The following is a 20,446-nucleotide window of genomic DNA, read 5'->3' on the forward strand; positions in this document are numbered from 1 at the left end:
AAGAAGTCTTTGCAAAGTAGCTGCCATGAGGGACGAGCGAGCAGGCAGAAAGACAAGCAGGCGAGCAGCATGACTCATTGGTCTAATCCGAGATTGGATTTAGGTGATGGGGATCTACTGCCACCCGCTGGCCGTGACCAATACGACATCTGCAGTGGCCAGGATCAATCATAGCGCAAGGGGGGGGGGATCTTGGCTAGAGTTGGGGAATATGTTTGTTGTCAATCGAAGCCATTAGCTTGGTGTCTACTACAGGGCCAAACACAAGATTAGACTAGACTTACTCATTACTCATGTCAGAGCATCTCCGCCTAAAGCAACATTTATGACGCTGTTTACATCTTGCCAGTGGAAATGATTTGTCACTGAAGCTATATGGTCTCACACAAGCTAATGCTGCGTGTGATGCTGTGAGAAACACACTGAAGCTATATGGTCTCACACAAGCTAATGCTGCGTGTGATGCTGCCTTGTAGCCCCTTGGCCCTGCTGTGAACAGTGGCTAATGAGTATGTAATGCTTTGATCCTGGGACGGGTACCAATGGTCTAAAGAGGCCCTCTCACCTAATCTCCGTTCCATTTGGCTGATTTTAACAGGGACATGAACCAACAGTCTCAAGACGCCTTTCTCTCCTCATCTTTCCACTAAAGTGATTTTTAATAGTCTAAAGGCATTCTGACCTTTTCTCCATTGCGTTTGACTGATTTTAACTGGGATATGTACAAATAGCCTAAAGAGACTCTACCAACTACCACCACATCCATTTCCCTCATTAATGTACACCAATAATCTTAAGAGGCGCCTCTCATGTCACTTCCATTTTCCCTCTGGACCAATAGGCTGAAGAGGACTTCTCTCCTCAAACTACATGCATGTTTCACCCTGATCAGCAATATTCACACTACATATCACTGTTGGCAGAGTAGGACAACATTGTGTAGATCAAGGCCTATAGGGAACTTCATATCAGGAAGTCTTAACTTAGACAACCCAAAGGCAGCACACAGACACTGTTATGCTTCCTTCATTGCACTAGGCAGTAGGCAGTATAATCCTTATACAAAGTCAAATGCCTTTTAGTATATTCCCTGCGCTCCATTTTAACCATGCATTTGGTGGAGGTAAAAGCCACTGCAGCACAGAGTGCGCCCTTCTCAGCAGATGACAAGGTAGTGATGAGAGGTTGGCAAAAGGGGTTTACACCACGTCACCTTTTATCCATCATCTCAGCAGGTCAATGGACACCCAGGGGAGGGAGGAGAGGAAAGGAAGAGGAAGACAGTTGGGACATGGCCTACTTCTGCTTCTCTGCTCCCGGTAGGGATGAGAAGAGAGACACACAAAAAGGAAGATGAGTCAGCAGGATTGACTTGTGGGGATTGGGGCTGCTCCACCTCTCCACTCTATCTATCACTCTGATAATGTGGAGTGAGAAGTGGAGTGGATGAGGAGAAGAGAGTGTACTGTGAGTCAGTGACAGACCAAGGTGACAAGGAAAGTGGACAGTGAACACAGAACGTTTATCAAGTGGACGGATGGACGGTTGCGCTACATGTGCGCCTGGCGTTGCCAAGCAACCAAAAACAACCACTCGGCTGCAACATGCTGAGTACCAAAAAGTTTTATCTGCGTGTGCCTCTTGGTCACAGTCGAAAACAGAGTAGCGTGTGCGTCGCAACAGCATGGACCTCGCATTCGGTGAGGAAGGACTTTGCCTCAGAACAGCTCGACCAGTTACAGGGTGGATCTCACCCTCACACAGCCTAAGCAATTCAACATGGCGTTTCCCCTCAGACTGAACAGGCAGAACTGCCAGCCTGCTGTTTGTTTAATGGAGAGCGTTCAGTGTCAAGTGGTCCCAACGCTGTTTGCGAGGCCTTTCACCCCGTGGTGAAAACTTTTCCAAGGGAATGTGTGATTCAGCAGATCCCAAAACACACTTCTCCTCTGCCCAAATAAAAGCAGGCAAGGTGACTTTATGACAAAGGCTTTTTTTTTGCCCAAGGTGGCATGTCTCAGGAGCTGCTGATAGCTTGTTAATCCCTAAACAAAGTGACTAACGCACAGCGGCAGCTGGCAGCAGGAAGCCTCCTCTGTGGCTCTTTGGGGGAGAGCAGTTGGAAGGGAGAGAGAGGAAGGGGAGGACAAAGAGAAGAATCCCGCTGAGATCAAAAGTACATCAAGGTTCAACTGGAGGCGTCGGCAGCAGAAAACAGACGTGCTAGGAAACAAGAGCAGGAGAGGATGGCACATAGTCCCATGGATCTTGAGGAGGTGGTTTTTCTGACTAGCTGAGTTTCCATTTAGGTTTTGCGCAAATACTAAGTGAACTTTTGAGAAGACGACAATATTAAAATTTGAATCAGGTCACAGGTGTGTTTCCAATAAGGGCTGTTAAGCGGATAAGATGGCTGTGTGTGGGAGGGGTGGCAGAATATCCTAGATGGAGAGAAGAGAGCTTTCCAATGGTTGCTTGACACAGGAGAAATAATAATTATTATGTCAGTAACCTGCTGGTGGCCATATTTCTTTCTTGCTGGTGGTAAATATTATGGCCAATTTTACAGGATCTTCCACGCTCACCAATATAGGATGAATCAGCATGACATCACAACAACAAAAAAGCCCTTCCGGGTGCCACTGCAGCAGTTAACTAGTATGAGTTGTGCCAAACAAACGTTAATATCTCAAAAACGATACATCACATCGCAAGCATAAAATATAAACAATTTCTCAAACACTACAAAAGATTAAAGATTAAAGTTGAATGAGGTGATAAAATCCTAAAAGTGGTCACTCGTTTAAAGTTTAAATTTGAGTGTCTAGCCTAAAATATGAAGGAGCAGTTAGAGTTCAAAGAGGGCATGGTTTCACCATGAACTGCTCTTCATAAAACCAATGGCAGTTGCCCCCAGAAGCTGTCGAAGCCGTTTGTTTACAAACCTGATCCCTCGTATAGGTATCTGGGAAACGAGTCGCACAAAACAATTGTGGGGTTCACCATGCAAAAGGCATTTTAGGCTGGCTTTACACTGTGAAACTTTCACGCAACTTTAGTTGGTTGAATCTGAGGTGAAACTAAGTTGAAAATGATTTGCATGGTCTAAAGCCCTCTGCAACGCACTTGAAACTTCAAAACTCAGCTGCAAAAGTTGCAAAACTCTCAATTTTGTGAAAATAGTTTCATGGAACAGCCAAGCCAAACAAAACGCTGATGAGTAGGCTATTAATGCACTGATAGCTCTCTTCCTATTCTCCGGGACAGCCATAATGAAAGAAAGTAGCCAGCGGCAGAAGAAAACCTGATACAACATGTCCGAATTGATATTATTATGTCCAGCTAGAAAACAATACGAAATAAGATACAAAGATGCAAGTTACAATGACACTCCCCACTTGATACAGTATAATCTAATGTAGCAAGAGAGCAAAAGGAAAAACAATATGACAGATGAATTAGCAATCTAGCTACCTTGTTTTAGTGAAACAAACTGTTGCATGAGACTTGATTATTTTTTTATTACTTTGTGTAAATGTCAAGTTGCATGAAAATTACGTTTCATGCTATTTGCAACCTGCAACTATTTGCCTGAAAGTTTCACTGTGTAAAGCCAGCCTTAGGGACGGAGTGAGAGCTGTTGGGTGCAACACTTTAGAACATTTGATCTGCTGCAGGATTATCGGGCAGCATCGCAGCAGATCAGACAAGCTGCCAGCTGTGCACAACACAGGGTTCAGCACATCAATTATTCTGAAAAGGTGTTTCCATCTCACATTTTGTGCATAAACTCCTTTTCGAAAAGTTTGTTTACTATTTTTTTTTTTTTTTTTCACTGTTTCATCAACCTTTTCTAATTTCAACCACGAGAGACCAGTTGGTAAGATTTAACAAGCGGCTTTATTCAACAAATTCAACAAAAGGCATGACATGGCAGCTACTTTGGCATACGACTCCACTGTAAGATGACGCCCCTCTTGTGGTGAGAGGGGGGCATCTGTTTAGCTAGGTGGGGGATTCTTCACGAGTCAAGACTCGTTGGTGGCCAACTGGGGAGGTGGGTGGAGCGAAACGGGAACTCAGTGGGGACAAACAGCCGAGATGCCAGCTGCTGCTATGATTCGGCCAGAGATGAAGGTGAGCTAAAATCTTCGCTATATACTAGGATGAAACTGGCGACGACTGACGTCATACTTGACTGACGTTTGACTGGCGCTTTGACTGGAAAATGTAAAAAATCCCCAAATTCTGGAAAATAATTTTTTTCCCCGGCAGCTTCCTCTTCGGCTCTCGCACGACCGCGGGTGCGCGGCGCTTCCTTGACTGCCCTTCTCCCACGGGCCTTTGCAGTGTTGGCGTGCCCACTGCCACGTGCCGTGGCCTTCTCATCACTATCGCTGGCCCGTGACGCGTCGTCTGGGTCGGACAGCTCCGAGAACAGATGCAGACCGCTCCCGATCCGGAACAGGGTATCGTAATTGAAGTCCACGCCATCGCCCAGAACCTGCTCCATTTCCTCCTGCCCGTCTTCAGAGTCTGACATGCTGAGAGTGGGGAACGCTGATTGATCGATGGATAGTAACGACTGGAACACCGGGTCGATCCACAGATGGAAGATGATAGTAGATTATAAGGCAAGTGGTGAAACGAGAGCTCAGTGGGGACAAACAGAGGAGATGCCAGCTGCTGCTATGATTTGGCCAAAGAGGAAGGTGAGCTCAAATCTTCGCTATATATATATTAGGATGAAACTGGCGACGACTGACGTCATACATCATGACTGACGTCACGAGCTGATTAGATATGAGAATATGGAATATGGAGGTCGGTCTACATGGGTTGAAATTCGGTCTGCGACCACACGAGATACTTCAAAATGCAAAATACGTTGATGGAAACCCAACTACTGTCAGTTTTTTTCATCCTCCTTGGCTTCAGTCTTTCTATACCCCCCCAACGCACATAACTCTCCATTTTCTTCTACATCCCTCTCCCTTGCTTTCTTTTGCCATTTTTCCACCTCTTTTCCCCTTCGCCCTGCTGAGCTCACCACCAAAGCTTCCCTCGCTTCCTCACCCGCCCACGTCCAACCCCCTCCATTCGCTCCACGTCTTTCTCAGCTTTCATTTTGAGGCGGTTCTGGCAGATCTGAGAGCGGCCCACACCGATATCATCAATGTTTTATCCTTTTCCTAGCCTCTTCCCTCTTACTCTGGGAAAAATATACATACACATAGTTACTACTCTCCTCTCCTTTATGTGCGTGCTTCTCTCAAACTCACTCTGTAAGCAGATTGCCAACCCCCCCCCCCCCCCCCCTGCAGGTTAGCCATGAATTTCTCTGGGTCTTAAAAGTTCAGGGTCTGGAGGGAGTGGAGGGCAGATAAAAGACAAACTTTATGGGTATTAAACCTTTTTTTATTCCTAAAGAAAACCATATTGGCTGAAGGCAAGCGAGCAGGGCAACTCCATTTCAACATGCACACAAAGGAGAGCAGATTTAGGGCTGAACTTTTTAGAGTGGAGTTGCTTTACCGCATTAAAGCCGTGAATTGGAAACTATAATGTGTCATCTCATAGTGACAATGAGGTTAACATATCGAGCAGTCCATCTCACTTCGTTTGAAGTAATAGGTGCTGACAAGGACTGTGTGTGTGTGTGTGTGTGTGTGTGTGTGTGTGTGTGTGTGTGTGTGTGTGTGGGCGTGTGTGTGTGTGTGTGTGTGTGTGTGTGTGTGTGCGTGTGTGTTCATGTGCGAGTGCGTGTGCATGTTGGAGAAGGGCAGCAGGGTGGACTCCCTTGTTCTTGATATTAAGGACAGTAATTTGCCCCCCGGGCCCTGGCCAATAACCTCCAAAGCTAATATCTCTACCTCTTGGCTTTTGGGGGTCGTTCTGTGCTACTGTTAGAGCATACGCCAGCCATTTGTTCCTAATTTGACTGGGGAGTGCTTCAAGGTTGCAGTTAAGCGCTCCTCCTTGTATCTTTAGTGAAAGGTGGGCTTTTTTTGGGAGCGGTGGGGAGTGGAAATGTTTAAATGTGAAGTGTGAGGACGACAAATTTCGTTAGAAGCCTCAAAAGTGGTTGTGCTTCTGCTGCAGTGCTGAGGGAAAATGGGAAGTATACATCAAGTGGTGGTACTCTGAAACAGGCCCTTTAGCAATAAAGCCAAGTCTTCTTCATGATGGGTAATGTCTGCTTGTCATGCTGAAAATGTTATACCTTACTCCTGCTTTTTCTCTCTACTTTCCAAAGTGTACTGAGGACTTTTTAAATTGTATACCTTACTCCTGCTTCTTCTCTGTACCTATCAGTGTACTGAGGATTTTTCAAGTGGCAACAAGTAGTAGTATGTACCGGTTGCGATTTTGTTGGCCGGTTCCGATTTCCGATTTTTGAATAGTCTGACTTGCCGATACCGATTTTTGCCGATTCTGATTTTCTAAGAACAATAATTGACAGCTTACACAAACATTTTTGTAACTTTGCTTGAAAATTAAGATTAAATTTTTAAGATAACAATTCTTATCTTTTGCATGAGGTAGGACCATCTCACTCAAACACATCTCAAAATAAAAGTGTTCCAGGTTACTGGACAGAGCTTTTTTGTGTGCAAATACAATGAATAAAAAATAAAATAAAATCTAGTAGCCTATATACCACAGCTTTCATGCATTTACTTTTCCAAAAGAAAACAGGTGCAACAGAACATCAAAATGTGATCCATGGACAAGGAGTTTATAGCCTGGCTCCAGAGACTGTTGAATCTACGCCCACTCCGCTTGAGTAGAAGGGGAAATTAGTTTATGAGTTAACGATTCAGTCTGAATATCAGGCAGAGTTTACAGTCCGAAATTTCGTATGCGTTTCTTTTAATCTGCCATCCGAAAAAAGATTGTCATGCACAGAAAGCCTTGCACACTGAGTCCGATGCTCCGGGCTCCATCAATGCTCACGTTTAGCTCGCCAGGCCGGCTGTGCACTGTGGCCGTTTGCTGGAGCACCGCTACCCAGGGAGAGGGAGCAGAGAGGGGCTAGTGAGGTTGAGCGAGCCACTCAGACTGGACTCCAGCCGAGCGGACGACAAATTTCGTCTCCAGGGCTTATTTTCGACTTGCATGTGCGACAAACTGCGAGCTTTGTCTTCTTCACGGACGGTGAAAAATGTCCACACCGAGGAGGATATGCTGGCGTGTGTGTGGTGTGGTGGCTGCCTGTCTCGGTGCTTTGGGGTGCGCGCACATCACGTGAAAAAGGGGGGAAGCCAACCGGCACACAGAATCGGATATGTAGACTGACCGGCGCAGGTCACGTGCCAATCGATCGGTGCATCTCTAGCAGCAAATCTATCCACATTTAAAGACGTTAGTACAGGTGGTTGGCTTATGTCAGGGATAGTCAGTAAGCAAGGACTATGCACCACTTTGAGAAGTGGACACAGCATATAAAAGCTGCTTCAGGCTCTCACCTTGGCTACGAACAGTCTGTCCTTCTGGTCCAGGTTGGCTGTGGGCGCCACGTAGTCCTTCCAGATGCGAACCTTGCGCTCTTTTGCAGATCTGGACAAGGACAGATCACATCATCATCACTAATGATCCTCAACAACATCAGTCAGTTGTTATGAAATTAAGAGCTTAATCAGGTGACCAAAAAAGACCCATTCAGTTGGAAAATGCTACAAAAGCCAATTAAAATGCTAATGGTTAATCAAAAAAGGAGTACTGTAGTCCACAGTCATTACTGCAAACTGCTTGTTGGCTTTGAGTGAAGCATGAATATCACAATAAAATTCCATAATCAAATAGCGTGAAATTGTTCTGTACTGAACTAATGCTAGCATTCATTTGTATACAATTATACATGTATAAAATTGTATTACATTTGCACAATTCTTTTCTGTATTATACCTCATATCTTTTACAAATCACCGGACAGATTTCCAGAGCTTGTAAATGTAATGTACACACTGGGCGCCACCATTTCAAATGTTGATCTTCATTTCCTGACTAGATCTGTCTGCTGATATATTATGTCTGCTGGACTACTACATTCTACAGCTGAAAATGCATTCTTTATAAAAAGTAGAATATATGACTTGGTCTCAGACTACATAAAATGTATATTTTTACCAGTGTAGGAAATTAAAACAATATTTTGGGGGCAACTTTTGCCCCCCTGTCTAAAAGCTGGGGGTATTTACAACATTTTGGGGGCACTTTAAATTGTGATTAGTGCATAAAGTTTCTAAAGCGTAGCGTGAACAACAGCGCTGTTTGTGTGAGTGTTCTCTTTGTCGTCTTCTTCTTCTTGCAACAAGCTGCTGAGTGTGTGTTAGAAATGGAAATGGAAATAAATTAATTTAATGAAAATAAAATAATCAAACTATTTTTAGGGGCATTCTGAGATTTCTTGGGGGCATTTTTGCCCTTGCTCCTGGCTAATGACAATGACTGTTAAGTGTATTAGGCCTTAACGACAATATTTTGACACATTTCTCAAATGTTGTTGGAGTTGTTGAGCTGTATGTGTGTAGATGCGTACCGTTCCGCGGCTCGTAGTTTCTCAGCTCCCTGGGTGTAGACGGCCATGGACCAGTCAACGCAGCGGGCGAAGCCTTCCTTCAGCAGCAGCTCTGTAATGTTACCATTCTGAAACACACACACAACAGGCACAGTTACAATCTACAGTTACAAGCAGTAGCAGTGGGACAGTGAGCTTGAGTCACTGTTTTGCTTGTCATGGAATAGGAATACCTTACCTAATATACTTAAAGGGTAACTAAACCGTAAAACCAATGTATATGGCTTTTCAGTAGTGTTGGTGACGCATTCTGGTCAAAATCTCTACATTTAGAGGAAACTGTCTGAATTTTACATACTTTATAATTTTCGTGAAGCAAGACTGCCCTCTAGTGGTTAAAACGTACTTTTTCCAGTCGAGTTTCTTTTAATCCTTCCAACAGTTTCTAGGTGATAGGATTACCTGAGATCGGTACATCACCTAGAACCCCCCTCACACCCCCAAAGCGACCGCTGTGAGGAGTGTATAGGCCCTTTTCACAGCAACCATCTTGATGTTGCAGTTGAGCCTAGCGTGATTGAGTCGAGTGGCTATCCACCTTATTTTTGAATGCCCGACTGTAAAATAATTATGGGTGCCAGGTCCAGTTTAGGATGTGACTGATTGTTGCAGCTTGCGCATTTCCTCTGAGAAAAAAAGTTGCTTGTCACAATAAATACACTCGTTTGACAACTCATTTGAGGGAATGTAATAATTTCATCTATCACATCCGCTATTTCTGTTGCTCTTTGAACAACTCTGGATATTTATCGACGAGATTTTTGCCAAGTTGGACACGCTACGGAGGTTTAGGGTTAAAATCGCTAAACTGGCAGTCAAACTGTGGGAGATTGTTGCTCACTTCACAGAGATCTACGGGCTACAGTATGTTGTGTCTGTGTCAGCCTGTCAGCAACGTAATGGAGGGGGGGGGGGGGGGGGGGGGGGCTTGGAGGATTACACCGGAAGAAGCACCCATATTTCACGTAAGGCATCATGGCATCTCGAAATAAGGTGGATAGCTAGATTGTGCTGTTAGTGGCATATATTTTTTTCGTGGAAATGTTATAGTTGTGTGGATTTATAGTTTTTGGCAGGTTAGTTAGTGATTTTAGAGTTTTAGATCCATTACGACCGTGTTGGTTAGCTGTTGTGGTCCCCAGCTCCAGCAGGCAGGGTGGGTGCTTGTGTTTACTTCGTTTGCCAAGGGAGAAGACACAGAATGTTACAGAAACCTAACAAAAATGCAGATGGCTTGGAGAAAAGTGAGTAAAATTCTGAAAAGATATGTATTATTCTCCAGCGATGGTTGTTATATAACGTTAGGCAATGCCGGGGCTAGCATTAGCCGCTAATGCTAGCTCCCTAGGCCTGTTTAGTAGTAACCTAACATTACAACCAGGGAGCTGGAATAAAATACATTTTCAGGACCTACTACTCAGCCCAACATCCTCGCTGATTGACTCCCCTCCAAGCCATGGGGCACATCGAAGCCACCGTGAACGTATCCTCCGGTGTTACCGAGCATACTAACGTTAGCCACATGTGCTAGCCTAGCATCCATTCGATTCCACCCCCCCAGAAAGATACATTTGTATTTATTTTTAACACAGGCTCTGCCACTTCTGTGAGCCATCAATCTACTCCCCTTTTTTGCATTTAATTGTTTTATTTAGAGACCATAGGAACGTAGCAAGAAATTAGATACAGGTGAGGAGGCTCTGACAGGATTTCCTCCAAGGTTAGTGGGGAAACGTGCAAGATCTTAACCACCTGACCAGACACCCTTATGGCACAGACTTCTGTAACTCACAGGGTGTAGGATGGTGCCCAGTATGATCTGGTTCGGGCAGCTCTCTAGGATGATCTGAACGTCTCTCTGGAGTAGACGGGACTCCGTGAAGAACTTGGCCTCTGCCGCAAATGACTCCGGGCTCTCTGAACCGTCCGCCTCCCGTTTGAACGACGGGCACTGGAGAGGAGAGAAACACACATGAATACAGACACAATCACCAAGTGTTACGCAAACACTTCATCGGACGTTAAATTGGATCACTGGCGGTTACCCCGTCTAATCTCTTATTTACAAAGCTGTTACCGTTGAAAGAGACAAACTACTGGTGAGTAGACCGATTCCCAACAGCAACGACGGGAGGTGCTGGAGATGCCAGAGGCCAGCTACATTTGAAGAAATTCCCTCAAGGCGTTCCTGAGATAATGCGTTAAGGAGATGGAACGGGCGGTCGTGAGGTCACCGTGATCTTGAACTTTGAGCTTTGACCACCAAAATCTAAATCAGTTCATCCTCGAGTCCGAGTGGACGTTTGAGCCAAATTTCAGGAAATCCAATTTAGGAAATTCACTCAAGTTCCTCAGATATCTCGTTAACGAGCATGGGACAGACGTACGGACAACCCGAAAACATAATACCTCCGGCCATGGCTATCGCCGGTGGAGGCATAAAGAAATTGTCAGGTAGAGAAGCTTGACTGTTACCATAACGAGGAGCTTGACTGACAGCCAGTCATCAATCATGACAATGCCGTTCGATTTCAGACGGCAGCCAGTCTTTTATTGTCACACGAACACTACAACACATGCATGCGGCCACTACACACACTCATGCCGACGGTGGCCGGTGAAATATGTCCTCTGCATTTGACCCATCCAGGCTTGTCCTTTCCTCCAGGGGGCAGGCCAGGAGCAGTGGTCGCTATTTCTTTCCAGCGCCCGGGAACCTTCATTGGACCATCATTGGACCAACTTCAGATGTTGTCGTCACTGGTCGGATGACTATCTTCTGCATGTTTTTTGTGGGGGGTTATGTACGGAGGAACCCCCTGGGGTTCCACACAGGCCCTTTCGACGAGATAGCCCACCTGGGCAGTAGGCACTGAAGATATGGGGGGGTCACAACTCCAGCACCCACAGCGTCCCAGGTGGGAATCGAACCCAGGACCTTCGAGCTGTGAGGCGACAGCACTGACCACTGCACCACCGTACCCCCCAGTGTCCGCTTGCCTACTGGATAACATTACACAGACACTTGGCAACATTGAACATGTTACTATTTTATATGTAATATTACTTTAACTGATTAACACAAACGAGTCATTCGAGTCATCATGTCTCAAGTCAAGTAATGAGTCTTTGACTTCCATGTCCAGTCTCAAGTCATTTAATTTGTCAAGTCCTATTGCTATTTGTCTATCTTGTGGAGAATTGTTTGATACAATCTGTGCCTTCTCATTGCGCTTCTGTGATCCCCTATAAACCAATGTCATCTTCCTGTACATATTTTCTTGTATACAAGTGCGACAAAACAGCAGAGAGATCTAAAAGGAGAGGGACGACCAGCAGATAAGCTGTTTAACAGCGAGACAAAGAAGAAACACCTTCAAAAAGGATGTAATATCTTCAAGAGGCAGATGAAACAGATGAGTAATCTTGAGTCCATTGGCAACGCTGGGCTCAGTGAAAAAGATGGATGGGCAAATTTAGTGGAGAGGATATAACACTGCTAGAACACCTTATTGTGGCCTTATTGTTTAAATTCCAACCTTTTTATTATTTAAGGAGAGTTGAGTGGCCCCGGTACTCCCCAAGCACTTTATTAGTTTTTATGACGGGGAGAAAAAGGCTTTCAAGTTTGGAAATGCTGTCTTAATAGGAGCTAAATTGAGCTAGATCTGTTTATCCATGTATGTGCATGTTTTTATTCACCCATTTATGATGATGATTATATTTTTTTGCAGACTTATTTTTGTTCATGTTAAGGTCATCCCTACTTGCCGTTTGTTTGGGGCGGGGTTTGTTGTTGTTTTTTGCAGTCTGTAAACTAAGAGAAAAGATCAGTTCAACACACTAACATTTGCAATGCATCTGTAAATGGCATGTGAGAATGGAGTTTACCTTAACTCCAGACAGCATGACGGTGACCAGGTAGTAGTCGGGGAGGAGCAGGGCGCGCACGACACTCCCGTCACGCACATGCTCAATGACGGCTGTGGGGGAAGAGGGAGAAGAGAGAGTAGAGTGGGTGGGAGGGAGAGAAGTGTGTGTTGAATTACTAACCATACAAATTCTACAACACGCTAGGTGAGTTGCCTTCACTTCAATACTAATCGCTTCAGTTTGGAGTTTGGACCCACTAGAATTCTGTCTTTGTCCAGATCCCGGCCCAATAAATTGCCCCTTTTTATTTCAGCATGTGACTGTTAGCCACTTGAGTTGATGGCAGCCTGAGGCATTGAGCCCTCAGGTCTAGACACAGTTATCTTATGCTTACCTGCGTACCCAAATTACTATATATTTGCTCAAGTGACTGGTTGGCCTGGAAAAATATAAGCTGATGATAGAAATACAATTTGTCCAAGATACAATCCATTTGCTGATGTATTCAGGAAAGCAGCCCCAATGATAGGTCAGACCATTGAATGTTGAAATTAATTTAATTTAAACTTGATCTGTCCTGGGAAGATTGACTAATCAGCATGTATTCCATTTTTCAGCAATGCTCTGCTTCCCACTCACACAGTTACAAACGTTGACAGCTGCTGAATACAGCCACAGTCCACTGAGCACTGAGAGTCAGGTGCCTTGTTAAAGCGCCCCTCCCCAGGGGGGGGGGGGGGGGGGGGGGGTCACAGCCTCCTCGCCAGAGTGTGCATCTCCACTTGATGTTTTGACAAGACTGCATGAAACGTGATGCAAGCCTTGAGGCGACGTTTATTTATTTGGAAAGCTTTTGAGGTAATACAAAGTCTTTTCCCTTCCAAAAACACATCCATTTTGATTGCTGCCTCTGACCTCTAAAATACCTCAAAGAATGGAGACAGGAAGTGAGACAGCAATGTGAAACACATTTCAGACCTAAATTGTGTTTTGAGGATGGGCTCGCTGTGCACTTTGTTGTTCTTTTCTCTGTGTGTATTAGCTGTGTGGTTTTGTGTGTGTGTATTAGCTGCGTGGTTGTGTGTGTGTATATTTGCTGCATGGTTTTGTGTGTGTGTATTAGTGTGTGGTGTTGTGTGTGTATTTGCTGTGTGGTTTTGTGTGTATTAGCTGTGTGGTTTTGTGTGTGTATTAGCTGTGTGGTTTTGTGTGTGTATCAGCTGTGTGGTTTTGTGTGTGTATATTTGCTGCGTGGTTTTGTGTGTGTATATTTGCTGCTTGGTTTTGTGTGTGTATATTTGCTGCGTGGTTTTGTGTGTGTATATTTGCTGCGTGGTTTTGTGTGTGTATATTTGCTGCGTGGTTTTGTGTGTGTATATTTGCTGCGTGGTTTTGTGTGTATTAGCTGTGTGGTTTTGTGTGTGTATTAGCTGTGTGGTTTTGTGTGTGTATTAGCTGTGTGGTTTTGTGTGTGTATTAGCTGTGTGGTTTTGTGTGTGTATATTTGCTGCATGGTTTTGTGTGTGTAACTGTGTATTAGTTGCGTGCGTGCATGCATGCATGCGTGCATGCGCTTGTGTCTGGGGGAATAGGCAGAGGCAGGAGCCGATGAGAGAGGAAAATTGGTATTCCAGTTCTAGACCGCAGAAACTCAATGCAGGGCACATTTACAGCGCTTCGGCTGGATCGCAGCCTCCAATTTTCAAACAAGCCTGACTGTCTCCCGTGAATGGTAAGAACAAGAAATAAAAGAATGAAAAAGCCGTCCCCTGTTAATTTTCCCATTCAATTAAAGGCTAGTGAAGTGAGCTGAGCCGCTGTTAACCTGAAGTGAATGGAGTGGTGCATTACACTTGGGCTAGGCCAGACATGAGAGACTGGTGGAAGGAGCCGGTGAAGGATGAGACTGGCTGCCATTACGTGCCGTGAAGTGGATATTGAGAGCAAAGCCTCACAAGCCAAAATGGTGGATTTTCTCTCAGCCTGCAAATTGGGCTTTTGTGGGGGAAAATAGAAGCTTATGTCAGTTGTTCTCAAAGTGGGGTCCGGGGACCCCAAGGGGTTCCAGGGGGTCCCCACCAAAAAGGGAAATAGTTTATTTTCACTATAATTCCATCCATACGTAACACAATGACAGAAGTATGAATATTTTGGTCATGGGTTTTCATAAACTTTCTGTAATAAAACATCTAAAAGCAAAAAATCATGTCAGATGATGTGATGAAATCTCATCAAATGGAGGTCCGTGGTCTAATTTGTGCCAGTTTAGGGGTCCTTGACGTAAACAAGTTTGAGAACCATACCTTGTGTTTTTATATGCCTGTGTGTGTGTGTGTGTGTGTGTGTGTGTGTGTGTGTGTGTGTGTGTGTGTGTGTGTGTGTGTGTGTGTGCAGGGCCCGAAATTAGAGCCCGCCACCCGCCAATGGCGGGCATATTTTTGCTTTGGCGTGTTAGATTTGGCATCTGTCCGCCACGTGGCGGGTCGCAAAATAGTCGTCATGTAATATTAAAACTGTGTGTAGCCGGCCTGTGTCCACCTAGCGTATTTTTCCCACTGTTAAACGCTGGCCTGGGAGTGTGCTGCGGAGCGCTGATCCCAGCCAATATACAAGGGAGCGTAAGGTTAGTTTAACGTTAGTGCGTTCAGCGCAGTAGTATAAGTATTATAATCTAGCTTTAAGTAGTTACACGAGTGCTTCCTGAGGCTGTTTCATTCTCTCCCGTAGCAGTGTCAATTGCGTGACAGCCTAACGTCGGGCGAATCAATAAATGAATGAATCAATCGCTCGCACTTGCTGCCGACACTCGTATGATACAGTATATATGAGGAGATAATAGTTATGTGTGTTTTGCTGCGCAGCTGGCACGAGTGCTTTGTGAGACTGTTTCATTCTGGCTCTGCCGTCCGTATAGGCTACCAAACATGACTGGAGTGGAATGGAATGCAGTCGTCAATTTAGCGGAGGTAAGAAGCTCTTTTAACCTCTGCTAAATTGACAGCCTACATCGGGCGAATCAATCAATGAATCAATCGCTCGCGCTTGTTGCCGAGCGATTGATTCATTGAGCGAGTATGATGAGGAGATGAATCAAAATGCTTACCACCAATAAAGCCGAAGCGGAGCCAAGAACGAGTGCAGGAGAGCTAACGCAGGTGCCAGGTGTGGAGTGGGAGAGAAAGGTGTGTAGCCCAAGTTGTGTGCTGTCTGCACTGAGACTGTCGCAGTTATTACTTTTAGTTGCGTTGTTTTTTTTTGCAACAATTTAAGCTCAAGATTGACTTGACATGTATTGATAAGATTGACTTGACATGTAGGCTATTGATTAATCAATCATCAATCAATATATTAAAATAATTTGCTTCAAATTTTACTCTGCCCTCTTATTTAAGTGTGTATTCTTCAACGTAATACCTTATCTTTTTTTTTAATTTAAAAGTTTAACAGGTAAATGTACTTTTTTATACTCAGCAGCGATCCTGTGGAACAGCCTCCCCGAAAATATTAAAACTCTTGGGTCCAAACTCACGTTTAAGTCCACCTTAAAACAGTGGCTACAGAACGGCCCCTAAGGTTGGCCCTTTTTGCAGAAAAGGGGTCGTAATGTTTTTATTCCAGAATTGTAATTTCTTTTAGTTTCTCTTGTTTGTATTATATATTATATAATATATAATATTATATATTGTATATTGTATATTATATTTATACTAGATATTCCTGCATATACAGGTAATTTCTTTTAAGATCTCTTGTATATATTTTTGGTATGTGCAGATTTGTGTATATAGGTGGTTTTAGTACACATGTTATTTATTTTTGCCTTAGAAGTCGTTAAATTATTTCCATGTGTTAAGTGCTTGTTATGTCCTGTAGTGTTGAATGTCCCTCGCGCACACACGCGCTCATACACGCACACACTCATTCATTCCATTTTGCCTCACTCTAAGGACCACAATGGAAATAAGCCCTCGGGCTTTGTTGTGTTTTATTCCTTTTGTCTCTAATGATATGGTTGTACCCTGTATTTCTCATGTTCGTTGATTCAATAAAGTATTCAATCAATCAATCAATCAATCTACTTGAAATGTACTGAAAAAAATTGATATATATGGATATATGTGACACAAAAATGCGTTTTTTTTTTTGGCCGGTAAGAAATATGCTTGGCGGGTAGATTTTTTCCATCTACCCGCCACTGGCCGGTGGGTCAAAAAGTTAATTTCGGGCCCTGTGTGTGTGTGTGTGTGTGTGTGTGTGTGTGTGTGTGTGTGTGTGTGCACGTGCGTGACTGCGTGCGTGCTTCCAGCTTGCTCTGGCTGAGTGTGTCCATGCATGCCCCCCTAACCCCGTTACCATTGACAGGTTTCTGGTGCATGGAGTCAACGAAGTTGCGGGGATTCTCGATGGTGTACTTGAGGTCGCGGATGGTGTGTGCGCCGCCACCCTCGCTCCACATGCCCTTCTTGGAAGCTTTGGCCTGGTCCTCCAAGTCACAGAGTCTGGCCTGGTCTGGACTGGAGAGAGAGAGAGAGAGAGAGAGAGAGACACACACACAAGTTTGAGACACGATAAGAGGCAAGGCTACAAAAACCTTTCAATCCCAGAACAGATGTAGATGTGATAAAAACCAATATGTAAAAACCAAGATCTATACAGCATTATTGCTAGCTCTGCTACTGTGTTGAAAACAAAGGGTGAGGGGGAACTCAGCTCAAATATTTTCACTCTCTTTCCAGGCCACTGCCTCCTCTAGGCCCATTTACCTACATCTGTACACCAACACCTGTCATATGACTATAGCCAGCAGCAGCTGAATCCATCATGTTTCAATATCATGATGAACAGATTGACACATTTCAAATGACATTTAACTGCTTTAATATAGAAAAGAAACAAAGAAATCACCATGGCAACATGATTGTGTTGACTAAAATGAGGCTATCCGTCATGAAATATCATGCAACATGGGCTTCTGTTCATTTTTTATTGAGTAAAGTTGATGTTGCTGCATGGCAAGTTTGAGGGGCGGCTTGTCAGTAGCCTTGGGGAGTGAAGAGATTAATGAGCACTGTTGTTAGAACACTGCTGTGATAGCTTGAGTGAAAGCGTTGCTGATAACCAGATTGTTAACAGCCGTGGTGAAGATCAGAGGGTCTTTGAGCTCAAGACGCAGTTTGGCAACCCCCTTAAAAAGAACAAGAAGCTAGTTTGGCCTGACAACAAGTCTCAATTAATTTCACACCAGTTTGAAGGGGATAAATAACACATCTAACAAGTCTTATTAAAATAGTTTTGATTTTTAAGAGTCCCACCACTTGTTCGTTTTCACATGGCCTGGTCTTACATTCTTTAATTGCTTTGATGCAGCCTGTATGAAAACATGGGCTGCTCAGAGCCTCTTCTACATGAGTCAGGTTCAGACTGTATCAAAATAAAGCCATGCTTTTAATATTCTTGGTAAAAGAAATATGAAACAAAACTAATTATTATTTTATTATTATTATAATTATTATTGCACGCTCATGTTATACACTCACCCACAATTATACCTAAGCATGCGAGCACACACTCTCATCTCATTATTTTATTTATGTTATTCTTTTGCTTGATTACGTTGCTTACTTTATATTTGCTTTTGTGTTTGTTTGTGTTTTGGACTACATGACTATGCCTATTGAGGTGGGGTTCTTATATATATATATATATATATATATACTATTATTATTGAAGCAGCTACGAGCAAGATTTTCGATTGTTATTAAACAGTCTAAATTTAATATCGATGCATCACATCTTACCTCTAATAGGAGACTAGACCAACGCAGAGTAGTCTCGCTTGAACCCTGAGTGAATCGGCCAGTTTTGTCTCTGTCTGTGGCCGGGGCAGATCAGGAAGTGAAATGAAAAGGTTTGCGGCAGCCACTTCGGCCATAACCACAAAATAACAAAATTACTTTAAAAAAAAAACTGTTAGAATATAACGAGAGATGTTCGCGAGAGTAGCAAGCCCCTGCATGGCGTTCTCCTTGTTTATGGTCTGTTGCTAGGCAGAGCGAAATGGCGGAAGGCAGGCAGATGCCGTGAACCGTTTCGTTTCACTTCCGGGTTTATCCGGCCCGCCGGTAGACAGATAGAGAGAGAGAGCCCCCTGGTGACGCGAGGTTAGACAGACACAGACTCTATAATCATCAAGAGAGCAAGCTCCGATTCACACGGTTTTGGTCTCAGCTACTATTATAGGTAAGATGTGATGCATCAATATTGTAATTATACTGTTTAATAACAATCGAAAATCTTGCTCGTAGCTGCTTTAATATTATGTAGCGTTCCAGGTAATCCAGGTATTACCTGTAATGTGATGTGCAATAGAAGTGTCTAGATTGCAGCTAGGAACTAATGTGTGTGGGTGTGTTCCTAGGGGGAAGGGGGTATATAGGACCAGCGGCCGCGGGCCGGATGTCAGTCTAGTTCTGCGAGCGAGCTGAGACGGTTGCTGTGTGTAGAGCTAGCTGTGAAGCTAGCTGCTAGGAGCTGAATGAGCCTGTAAATAAAGAACCTGTACCAACTACAACTCTCCGTTCCTTGGCGGATACACGATCCGTTACATTGGTGTCAGCAAGTGAAGCGGTAGCGCCTCTGATTCGGTCGAGAGGGGAGAGAGTGAGGAGGAACGGCAGAGGAAAAGTTGGAGATCAAAGGCTCGAGCGACCTAGCGGTAGCAAGCTAGCTGTGTGAGCTAGCTGCTAGGGGCGCCACGTGTGATGGTGCGCGAGGAAGAATGGCCATCGGTGAACGGGAGAAAAGAGGAGCTGACGACGGGAATCGGCTCGGTGCTGGCGGGCATGGAAGCCCGTTTGTTGAGAGAGGTCAGATGGCTGGCGGAGGCGATTCCTGCCTGGGCAATGGAGCTGTGGCAGGCGCTGCGGGAAGTCGGGCGGCGTGTGGACGAGTTGAGCACAGAGGGAGCGCAGTGTGGAGAACGGCCGGAGGAGCCGCAAGACTGTGTTGGACCTGTGGAGAGCCGGGCCACGTGGCGAGGTGGTGCCGAGGCGGTCCCGGGAGACGGACCGGGTATGCGGAGCAAAGGTACTGGGGACAGCAGGGAGCCTGCTGGGCATGCGGTGGATCGGGACACATAGCCAGAGAGTGTCAAGAAGCTGTCGGGGACTGGAGAACAGCGGGAGAGGAGAGACGTGCAGGCGGCGGACAGGTGAGACTTTGTTGGACGTGCCGTTCGCCTCAGCATTTAGCCAGAGACTGCACTAAGAGTGTGAACGCTGGAAGAGACACACAGCCGGGGGAGCAGCCGGAGCAACAGGCAGAGGAGCAGCGGAGTAGCGGAGCAGTGAACAGCCCGAGGGAAGCGGGAGACATCACCTGCAATGCTGTGGCAGTCGGGGAAGCGACACTCGAGCCTGCGGGTGAGCCTGGGGGGTTACCGCCGGGGGAACCGGCCCAGCCTAACCGCTACACACCCCCCACGGTTGCACTGCAAAGAGCCGAGGTGGAGATCGACGCCGGTGGTGTTTGCCCTGCTGCCCTCAACACGCCGCCCCCTGGGGGAGCGGGACGGGAGGACGAGCAAGTGCAAGACCTGGAGGATGAGAACGTGACTATGGAGGATGTCGATCTGGAGGAGTGGATACGCAGACAGGCAGAGGACGCTAGCGTTGGACCGGTGCGCAGGTGGGTGGCGGCCGGATGCCGGCCTCGCCTGGAGGAGATGTGCATGTGTTCAAGTACCACTGTGGGAGTTGTTTCCGGACCTGAGGGTGAGGGAGTCGGGGATTCTGGGGTTGGATGGGCGTGGGAAGAGTGGCAGCGTCGTGGTGGTGCCCAGCTGCCTGCGGGGACTGGCGCACAGGGGGGCGCACAGGGGCCGCAGGGGTCAGGGGCATCGAGGGCCTGAAGAAACACTCAGCCGCCTTTGTCGAGTTTTCTACTGGGTACAGATGAAGGGAGACGTAGAGGACTACTGCCTTAGCTGTGTCG

The 20,446-nt window shown here is 45.4% G+C and overlaps 1 protein-coding gene across 1 annotated transcript in view; it reads right to left on the reverse strand.

Moving 5' to 3' along the window:
* snd1 (staphylococcal nuclease and tudor domain containing 1) overlaps positions 1-20,446 on the reverse strand; it is a 400,387-nt gene that overhangs the window by 359,235 nt on the left and 20,706 nt on the right. Inside the window, exons 5-9 of the mRNA XM_083657501.1 lie at positions 16,808-16,968; positions 12,473-12,564; positions 10,374-10,532; positions 8,543-8,649; positions 7,470-7,560 (exon numbers count right to left, since the gene is read on the reverse strand). Of these exons, the coding sequence (XP_083513627.1) occupies positions 7,470-7,560; positions 8,543-8,649; positions 10,374-10,532; positions 12,473-12,564; positions 16,808-16,968 (610 nt within the window). The remainder of the gene's footprint in view (positions 1-7,469; positions 7,561-8,542; positions 8,650-10,373; positions 10,533-12,472; positions 12,565-16,807; positions 16,969-20,446) is intronic.

This window comes from Poromitra crassiceps (genome assembly GCF_964638095.1).
Source record: "Poromitra crassiceps genome assembly, chromosome: 2".
Lineage (NCBI taxonomy): Eukaryota > Metazoa > Chordata > Actinopteri > Beryciformes > Melamphaidae > Poromitra > Poromitra crassiceps.